We start from the raw sequence: 10913 nt of genomic DNA, 5'->3' as shown, positions 1-10913 counted from the left end.
AAATAAATAAAAATAAAAATCTTGAATGAATTTTCTTATAAATCCACATAATTCCCAGCAGAAGAAAATGTGCCATTAGTGTGTCATGTCAAAGAGCAGGGCATATGGTTATAGAGACCTATATAATTTTTAGAATGTACAAGGTACTAAGAGACCCTTTCATTTCTCATAAATGTAATAAGGACTTTTAAAATACTACCCCCAAACAATAAATACATTTTCTTTCAAGTCAAATCCAATAAGCTTGATGGCAGGTGGTTTTTATTCACAAATACAGTTAAACATGAGGGGCTAAGTGTTTTGCAGAAACTCAGATTTCTACAAAGTACAAATAGTAGTGGTACATTTTGGTAACACTGAGATAATAAATAATTTAATACACACAATTTTAAGATAAAAGATAACCCAAATGGAAATGTCATCTCTTTACTGCTTGAGAAACATGAAGATCTTCCACATTAGCACTTTTTCCCTTCTCCATTCTTAGGTGATCATCTGAAATGAACAAAAACAAAAGTTAACATTAATAGGAATCCCAGGTTAATACAGGGAGATAGGCAGACATATCTGTATGTATTTTAGGATGTTATATTTTTAGTATCCTATGAGTTCTTAGATGATTTAGAATATTAAACACTACTGAAGAAATTGGAAATGTTTAGTGCTACAGACTCACTCTAACTATTCAAAAGTGTTTCTTGAGTTTCAGTGAATAGAGTGTAAGCTGAAGTAAACTCATGTGTAAGTGGTTACAAATCTCTTACATGTAAGGAATGAAATTTGCAAGAAAGGACAAGGCGTTCAGCCAGCATTTGGAGAGTTCCCAAAGCTCTTTAATTAAAACACAACCAAAAAATCTTCCAATAGAAATATTAATACTTTCCAGTAGCACCCTCTTGTGGCAAGGAGAAAACTGCCACAGTTTACATCTTCCTACCAAAATCAAAGTTATTCAAGAAATTATAGAAAATGTTCTTAGAGGCCAAAAACAAAACAATAAAGCTCCATGAGAGTTGAGAGGAGCACAGAGCACGGTGACTTTGCACAGAACTTTGCTCTGGTGATGATAAAGGAGAGTCCCTACTCACTTCTGCTTCATCTCTTTGTCATGGGGTAAAAAAGCGGGAGGACAGAAATTCTCTACTAAAGTATTACAAGACCCTAAAGAGACTTAAGATCCCAATGCAACAAAAATGCAATGCAAAAACTACATTCCTGACCACATATTAACCTTCCAAACGTTTTTTACAACTGACAAAGCAAAATCTTTCTTATGACAATTTGGTAACAGGAAAAAAAGAATAAAAATTTAGATAAGTTACTAGAAAAATACAATTCTAGCACCAAAAATACCTACTGGATTTTCCAATTCTCAAAACAATTTGATTATATACACAGTTTTATTAGTCTTCAGCAGTTCATCACCTTCAATACACTTCATAGGTCTAGATAACAGATGGAACTCTCTCTTCCTCAATCTCTGGCAACGTTGCAGGACAGAAAACAATTTCCTTAGAACATGATTTTAGGTATTAAAGTGGGGTTTGTTTGTTTGTTTTTATTAAATCATAGCTGTGTATATTAATGCAATCATGGGGTATAATGGGCTGGTTTTATATACAATTTGAAAAATGTCGTCTGGGCTGGGTGCAGTGGCTCGCACCTATAATCCTAGCACTCTGGGAGGCCGAGGCGGTTGGATTGCCTGAGCTCATAGGTTTGAGACTAGCCTGAGCAACTATGAGACCCCATCTCCAAAAAGAGCCAGGCATTGTGGCTGGTGCCTATAGTCCCAGCTACTTGAGTGGCTGAGGCAAGAGAATCGCTTGAGCCCAACAGTTTGCGGTTGCTGTAATTATGACTCCATGGCACTCTACCCAGGGCAACAGAGTAACACTCTGTCTCAAAAAATGCCATCTGCCATGTTTGAAAGATGTGCAAGAGAGTTGAGCTGATAATTATCTCTACTATAAAAATGTGGTCTTTTATTAACAATAAAAATCATTTATAGCAAAAACTATTTTGCCTCCAAGAAACAAGCACTTAGAGCAGCAGAACTAATAAACTTGCTTCCATTTCAAGGTGAGCATGCTTAATTAAACCTCATTTTTCTGCAGCACTTTGATAGTTCTGATGAGAGAAATACTTTCATCTTGGAATATTTTGAACAAATTTTTAAGTAAAAGCTAGCTTAGTTTTAGTGTTTGATATTTCAGTTGGATGAGCTTATGTAGAAGATGCTGTGATCTGGGCTCGGCGCCTGTGGCTCAAGTGGCTAAGGCGTCAGCCACATACACCTAAGGTGGCAGGTTCGAATCCAGCCTGGGCCCGCCAAACAACAATGATGGCTACAACCAAAAAAAAAATGGCCAGGCGTTGTGGTGGGCGCCTGTAGTCCCAGCTGCTTGGGAGGCAGAGGCAGGAGACTCGCTTGAGCCCAGGAGTTGGAGGTTGCTGTGAGCTGTGATGCCATGGCACTCTACCCAGGGTGACACAATGAGACTCTTTCTCAACAACAACTGTGAGCTGTGATGCCATGGCACTCTACCCAGGGGGACAGCTTGAGGCTCCGTCTCAAAAAAAAAAAAAAGAAGATGCTGTGATCTGAAGAATAATTATTTTAATACCGTCATAATCTTTTCAATGCTGTCAAATCTGTTACGCAGATGTGTCAAGTCTGTCAAGTCTGTCTTGATTTATCTGTCAAGTCTGTTACGCAGACTTCAGATAGTAAGGTAGGGCTGAGAAAGTAAATGGGATGCTTAAGGGTATTAATAGAATATGATGCAATTTTGGCTGAAAATTCCTAAGTCATTCATAAAGAGGTCACTGTTGTGGCAAGAAAAAAAATTTTTTTTTGTGCCAACTTGCCTCGCCTCTCACCTGGAGAAGCAAGAAAATTTTTGATGATCAATTTGCAAAATCTTTGTTCTTCCCCCATTAGCTCAGCAGCCATCCTCATTTCTAAGCTTTCTAGCGAGATTTCCAAAGAATGGGCACACAAAGCTACTTTTCTAACTTGAACTCAATTCACTGATGTCTCTGGCATTTTGTACAGAAAGGTATCTGCCTGCCTCTCTCTGTTTCTCTCTCCCTCCCTCCCTGTGGTATAGGGGTACCAATCTAACCTGTGACTTTCATCTCGGAAGAAGAGAATTTGGTTAAGAAACTGTTACTTATAACTTTCTTACTAGCCATTAGCCATGAATATGAAAAGCTTACAAAATAGAAAAATTATTTCTCAAGAAGTTATTTTTCCTCAGTGTCTTGGAGTTGCTGTATTAATAAGTGTTAATGTGTACCATATCCACTGATGACAACTGAACACACTGGTAAAGCCTGTCTGCAGGGGAATTAGACAACCCCTACTATATTTGTAAATATGTATGTACTTTAGACATCCACACAAGAGAAATACTTATATGTATGGACAAAGACATGTTACCCTGCAATAATACAAAAGCAGAAAATTAAAAACAGTACATAAGAGTGTAGTAAATGTACACGTCTGTGATTTAGTAAAAAAAAATGTAAAAAAGAGTGAGTTTAGTAATACTACAGAATACTACACAAACTTAAGACTGAGATCTATAAGTGAAGCAAGAGAACTGCAGGACAATATGCACAGTAACAGTGCACGTATATTTATGTGCATGGAAATGAGTCCTGGCGGACATCCACCAAACTGCTAACAGAGGTAACTTCTATGGGAAGGCAAGGGAAGGAAACTGGGGAGTCAGAGAGAAGAAAGAAGGAAAGAAGTTAAAGGGAATTGTATATGAAAATTTTAGAGATTTACTAGCGTACTTACATAATTAATGTTTTATTTTGCTTTTTAAGTACTTGCCAAATAGGCACTAATGTCAGTTCCTTACCAATCCCTGAAAATAGAATTTGGAAAACTTCTCCACAATCTTTAAATGGACAAGTATACAGGAATAGTAATTAGATGTGATTCTGCTAATAAATACCTGCTACAGGCCTTAGATGAGTCACTTAACCTCTTGGTCTTAGAAAACTCTTACAGTTTTTCTCAACTATAAAAATAAATACATGGGAATAATTTCTTTTCCAATGTTCTACCCAGCTCAGAATTCTAACATATATAGAAGGATAACTCCTAGTGAAGTCTCAGAAATAACTTCCAAAAGAAGTTATCCTGGTTCACACATATTTCAGTTTCAGACCTTAACAGACAGCAGATATTTAACACGGCCAATATTGTTTTAGTTAGGAAAACTAAAAAAAGCAGTTTGTATTTTAGGCATTTCCTAGAAGTCTATGTCAACATTTACAATTTACATTTGTTCTATAGTTCCCTGAGCCCTACCTACAACTCTTCTGGAAAATAAAGCAACTCTCTTCCAACAAGTAGAAACATTGAGCCATTCAATTCCAATGATCAAAATGGGCTCCTACTGCTGATGTACTCAGAACAACTGAACACTCATTTAGAGAGTATTCTGAAAGAAATACGGGTTTTCCAAAGTATCTCCTTTCCAAAGTATATTCCTAAGTATCTGTTACATCTAGATAACTGGCATTCTACCATGAAAAGTGCAAAGAACACATATACCCGCGACTTCTCTGTGTTCAGCAATCTTGCCCTTTACCCTTTACTTTTCAGTCATGGAGAGAAAAAAAAAAGATCACTTGATAAAAAGCTACTTATTCAGTATGCTAAAAATCTAAACTGCTCCAAAGACTATAAATTTATGTGAAAATAGGATTTTTCAATACTTCTGTATGAGAACTGTATCTAAGAAGTCTAGCCAGTAATTAGCCACCCCACTCCACTGCTCCTTCCAAAAATCATTTTGTTTTTTGGAGTAATATAGGCTAATCAATAAGATATGAACAGAACTCAATTATGACTTGACAGCTCAGGAAAAATCTCTCCAAAGGTAAAAATATATAGGAAGAAAATATACTTGCTGACAGCTAAACGGTGACTCTCAGAAAACACATACCTATTTGCTTTCTTCTACTAAGTTGTCTGCCAAGATTTGGGTTTGGAGGCTGAAGTGAAGGGCCTTTAAGAAATGCGTTCTGGATGCCATCCTTAGTTCCATGCATGAAATAAGCTAAAATTCCATATAAAAGAGGTCTAGAGCAGGAAGAAAACAAACAAACAAAAAATCAATTAAGTGTGCATAAGCAGGAAAAGCTTAAAACATTTATTCTTTAAAAGGTAACCTGTGGGCTCAGTGCCTTAGCGGCTAAGGCACTGGCCACAGACACTAGGGCTGGCAGGTTCAAACCCAGCCCTGGCCTGCCAAACAACGACAACTGTAACAAAAAATAGCTGGGTGTTATGGCAGGTGCCTTATTGTCTCAGCTACTTGGGAGGCTGAGGCAAGAGAATCACTTAAGCCCAAGAGTTTGAGGTTGCTGTGAGCTGTGACACCATAGCATTCTACTGAGGGTAACATAATGAGACTCCGTCTCTAAATAAATAAATAAATAAATAAATAAATGGTATCCTGTGACACCAAAATGGCCAAATATTTCACTAACCTTTAAAAAACTGCATGATGGGCTTGGCACCTATGGCTCAAGTGGCTAAGGCGCCAGCCACATACACCTAAGGCGGTGGGTTCGAATCCAGCCTGGCCCGCAAACAACAATGATGGCTGCAATCAAAAAAAATGGCCGGGTGTTGTGGCAGGCGCCTATGGTCCCAGCTACTTAGGAGGGGGAGGCAGGAGACTCACTTAAGCCCAGGAGTTGGAGGTTGCTATGAGCTGTGATGCCACAGCACTCTACCCAGGGGGACAGCTTAAGGCTTTGTCTCAAAAAAAAAAAAAAAAAAGACTGCATGATGGCCGTGCAGTGGTTCATGCCTATAAATCCTAACTCTAGAAGGCCAAGGTGGGTGGATTACCTTGAGCTTAGACTCAGCTCTGAGCTCCAACTCAACTCAGAGTTGGAAACCAGCCTGAGCAAGACCGAGACTCTGTCTCTACTAAAAAAAGAAAAAGAAAAACTTGCCAGGCATCAGGTCAGGCGCCTGCAGTTCCAGCTACTTGGGAGGCGGATGCAAGAGAATCACTTGAATCCAAGAGTTTGAGGTGGCTGTGCGCTACAATGACAATATGGCACTCTACCCAGGGTGACACAATGAGACTCTTTCTCAACAACAAAAAAACCTACAGGATTATTGCTCTTAAACTTAATGAGTATCGTTTAATTTACATAACGATTTTAAAATGCAGAGAAACCATGTTAACAACTGAATGCTTTAACAACCTTTTTTTTTTTTTTTTTTTTTTTGTTCTGAGACAGAGTCTTATTTTGTCACCCTCAGTACAGTGCTGTGATGTTATAGCTCAGAGCAAACTGAAACTTCTGAGCTAAACAATCTTCTTGCCTCAGCCTCCCAAGCAGCTGGGACTACAGGCATCTGGCACGACCTCTAGCCAGTTTTTCTATTTTTAGAGACAAGGTCTCAGTCTTGCTCAGGCTGGTCTCTAACTCTTGAGCTCAAGCAATCCACCCACCTCAGCCTCCCAGAGTTCTAGGATTATAGGTGCAAGCCATGCTCCTAGCCACATATTAACAACTTAAACCATCTATACTAAAATACAATTCTTCTCAATCCAGAGGAATTCACCTTTTAAACTGCAGTGTAATATTTCCCAGTACCTAACACTGTATGATATACAAACATGTCTGCTGAATGAATAAATCCCTGCTAGAGAAGGCCTTATGTCCTGAGAGCCAGGCTGCCTGTATCCAAATCCTGGCTTTGCCACTTGCCAGCTGTAGGACCTTGGGTCAGGGATAGTTTGTTTTCAGATGTCCCTGACTCTTCCCCCTCCCACACTCATTGGTTTATGACTGCTAATCTCTTCAGTCTCACTCTATTGTCCAGGGTAGAGAACAATAGTATCATCACAGCTCACAGCAACTGCAAACTCCAGGGCTTAAGTGATCTTCCCACCTTGGCCTCCCCAGTAAAATGGACTACAGGCTCTCACCACAGAGTCCTGCTAAGTTTTTCTACTTGTTAGTATGGACAGAGTTTTACTCTTCCTCAGGCTGCTCTTGAACTCCTGAGCTCAAGGTCCTGCCTTGGCCTCCCAGAGTACTAGGATTACAGGTATGAGCCACTGCCACCAGCTCAAGATGATTTTTAAATGTTTAAAATTTTATTTTTTAAATTCTGGGCATGTTGGCTCACATCTCTACAAAGAAAAAAAAATTTTTTTTGAGACAGAGTCTTACTATGTTGCCCTTGATAAAGTGCCATGGGGTCACAGTTCACAGCAACCTCAACTCTTGGGCTTAAGTGATTCTCTTGCCTCAGCCTCCCAAGTAGCTGAGACTACAGGCACCCACATAATACCCAGCTATTTCTTTGTTGCAGCTGTCATTGTTGTTTAGCTGGTCTGGGCTGGGTTGAAACCCACCAGCCTGGGTGTATGTGGCCAGTGCCATAACTGCTGTGCTACAGGTGCCAAGCCAGCACTGCAGATTTCTGTAAGTAAATAATATGAGCAGTACAGCAAACTTCGTGAATACAAAATCACTGAGGTTTGAGACACAAGGACTCTTAAAGAAGTCACCTATCTTTTTGGAAATAAAGCTGTTTACCAACCTACTTCTTAATATTATCATCTGCAGGACATGTCTCAAAAGCTACCAAGAAGCCAAAAAGAGGCCAGGTCTGGTGGCTCATGCCTGTAATCCTAGCACTCTGGGAGGCCAAGGTGGGTGGACTGCCTGAGTTCACAGGTTCAAGACCAGCCTGAGCCAGAGTGAGACCTGTCTCTAAAAATGGCCAGGCATTGTGGTGGATGCCTATAGTCCTAGCTACTAGGGAGGCTGAGGCAAGAGAATCGTTTGACCCCAAGAGTTGGAGGTTGCTGTGAGCTATGATGCCATTGCACTCTTACCGAGGGCAATAAAGTGAGACTGTCTCAAAAAAAAAAAAAAAGAAAGAAAGAAAAAGAAAATGGGATAGAGTGGGAAGGCAAGAGGAGGACAAAACCTGGGGAGTGCCCACAATTTAAAGGAACTCCAATGGAGTCAGTGAAACTGAGACCACCATTAGGGAGACAGGAAACCTAGGACAAAAAATAAAATAAAATATTCAACTTAAAAAAAAAGAAACAAATACAAAAGTGTTTTAAGGAAGAATAGTAAATATTACAAAATGCTACAGAAATTCAAGTAAAACTGAACTTTTCAAATTAGAAATACACATATTGGTATACATATGTATGAATGTGTGTATATATATATACACACACACATATACCTACTCTTGGTGCGAGAGCCCAAGAGTGTTAGGAACTTGGCACAAAATGTATGATAAAGGTGGCATATGATCCTGGAACATTAATTTTACACAAAGATTTGTAGAAGAGTTACGTTTAACAGGCATGTCACTTAAAACACTGAATGGTAATACAATACAATTTTACCATGAAGTAAAATGAGAAAAATTCAATGAATTTTTAAAATGAGAAAACAAAGACATTTCTAGCTAGGGAAAGGCTACTTTGAGCCATATCCTCAGGCCTCCTAAGTACAATTTTTTTTGTTGTTGTTGTTGCTAATCAGGGACCCTCTGACTAGCAGAGTTGAATAAACACTGAGGTAGGAGGCTCAGCGCCTATGGCTCAAGTGGCTAAGGCGCCAGCCACATACACCTAAGGTGGCGGGTCTGAATCCAGCCTGGGCCGGCCAAACAACAATGATGGCTGCAACCAAAAAATAGCCGGGCATTGTGGCAGGCAGGCGCCTGTGGCCACAGCTACTTGGGAGGCTGAGGCAGGAGACTCGCTTGAGCCCAGGAGTTGGAGGTTGCTGTGAGCTGTGATGCCACAGCACTCTACCCAGGGGGACAGCTTGAGGCTCTGCCTCCAAAAAAATAAAAAAATAAAAAAAAAAACACTGAGGTAGGAAAAGAAGAAACTACTAGAAAAAGGTCACCCTCCTTTTCAATAGCACAGTTTCAATATAAATGGTGAGAAGAGAGTGTAAGATTCAGGGAGGGCAAAGGAGAGGGTAATAGCAAAATGAATGCAGAGGTTGATTCAGAATGTTTGGTAGCAAAAAGGATGTCAAGCAGTAGCTTGGGGGTGGGTTTAATGAGATTTTTTTTTTTTTTGAGAGAAGAGACCTGAGCTGAAGTGTAGGAAGCAATGGAGAAGACTTAAATATGAAGAAGAAAACAAATGATAAAACAAAGCCTCAGAAGGAAAAAAGAAATGGATCAAAAAGCCAAAAGAATTACCCTTAGAAAGAAGTACAGATACTTAAGTCACTCCCAAGCCACAGGAATTTCAGCTCCAGCAGAGACCTTATCTGACTTATTCACTGCTGCATATCTTGGATTTAGGACAATGCTTAATAGATGGGAATAAATACCTGCTAAATTAAAATGAAATAAAACCACAACTTTGCAATTATGACTCTAATACAATAATATCTGAAAATACACATTTTTAAAATTTCTTACATTGTATTATCCTTTGATTCTTCAAATGCATTTAGTTCACGAATGAGAAATTGTCTGTCCAATGGAACTACAGGTTGACCAGATTCTGGGGGCAAAAAAAATTCATAAAACACTGAGTCAATTAAAGCAAATATGATTTTAATAAGAATCACACTTAACCAGGTATATGCATTATCCAGATTTTGAAAAATGACAGTACACACAAGTAAATTTCTCTTTAACCACCCACCCCATTCCAATACCATTTCTTTTCCTCTCATCACTAAGGTGTTTAGAGTTTATCTACCTAGTTCTTTTTAAATACTGTGCTTTTACATACATACATTTGTATATATCCTTAACCAATATTTTAAGGTTTTATCTCCATTTTCTATTCTTAAATAAGAATATATGTTTAATTGTATCTTGAAAGCATATACATGGAAAAAACTAGCAGTAAACAGGATAAAATATCAACAATTATTTATTGTCAGTATCAGGAATTATGACTCACACCTATAATCCTAGAACTCTGGGAGGCCGAGGCAGTTGGATTGCCTGAGCTCACAAGTTCGAGACCAGCCTGAGCCAGAGAGACCCCTTCCCCCCTCATCCCCCTCCCCCACCCCGTCTCTAAAATTAGCCAGGCACTGTGGCAGGCGCCTGTAGTCCCAGTTACTTGGGAGACTGAAGCAAGAGAATCACTTAAACCCAGAGAGTTTGAGGTTGCTGTGAGCTGTGATGCCATAGCTCTCTACTGAGGATGACAAAGTGAGACTCTGTCTCAAAAACAAAAAAAGGAAATTATGGGTGATTTTTCAGTTATGTGCCCAGTTTAAGTACTTACTTATTTTCTCTGCAGTATAATAGGCCTCATGAAAATTTAAGCTACAGAAAAAGTCCATGTGATCTTTATGTCCCAGTCACCCAGATGACACTATATGGTCATAGAAATAAATTTCCAGGCTAAATACTTTCTGAGAATCGTGAGAAGGGGAGAAGCAGACACTGTCTTAGGTGATGAATAGTAACCACTTACCTGCCATGAGGACGGATGCTGTATACTTATATTTGTTGAATTCCAAATACTCCCGAATTAATTCATTAATTAGAAGGTTTTCATGAGACAATGATGGTCGGGGTTCACGGTCATCATCTAGGGCACTGAAAACTTCAGCTCGGATCCTTGCTTTTAAATGCCCTAATACTCCCTTTTTTTCCAAGGTGTCCTTTAAAACTGTTCAATATAAAATATTAGTCCTTAAGTTACGGAGTAATTTTATGTAAAATTTTGTGTAATTTAATGTAAAATTTTAATTTTATGTAAAATTTTGTGTAATTTGGCTCGGTGCCTGTGGCTCAAGCGGCTAAGGCGCCAGTCACATACACCCAAGGTGGCGGGTTCGAATCCCCAGCCCGGGCCCGCCAAACAACAATGATGGCTGCAACTAAAAAAAATGGCCGG

General features: G+C 39.3%; 1 protein-coding gene across 1 annotated transcript in view; it reads right to left on the bottom strand.

Annotated features, from left to right (window-relative positions):
* Positions 1 to 239: 239 nt before the first annotated feature.
* The window catches only part of FOPNL (FGFR1OP N-terminal like), a 14391-nt gene continuing 3717 nt past the window's right edge, over positions 240 to 10913 (bottom strand). The window contains exons 2-5 of the mRNA XM_003790717.3: positions 10488 to 10685; positions 9470 to 9554; positions 4971 to 5107; positions 240 to 495 (exon numbers count right to left, since the gene is read on the bottom strand). Of these exons, the coding sequence (XP_003790765.1) occupies positions 419 to 495; positions 4971 to 5107; positions 9470 to 9554; positions 10488 to 10685 (497 nt within the window). The 3' untranslated portion in view covers positions 240 to 418. The remainder of the gene's footprint in view (positions 496 to 4970; positions 5108 to 9469; positions 9555 to 10487; positions 10686 to 10913) is intronic.

Source organism: Otolemur garnettii, unplaced genomic scaffold, assembly GCF_000181295.1.
Source record: "Otolemur garnettii isolate 467f Iridium unplaced genomic scaffold, OtoGar3 scaffold00044, whole genome shotgun sequence".
Taxonomy (NCBI): Eukaryota; Metazoa; Chordata; class Mammalia; order Primates; family Galagidae; genus Otolemur; species Otolemur garnettii.
This window is presented reverse-complemented; position numbering and strand designations above follow the sequence as displayed.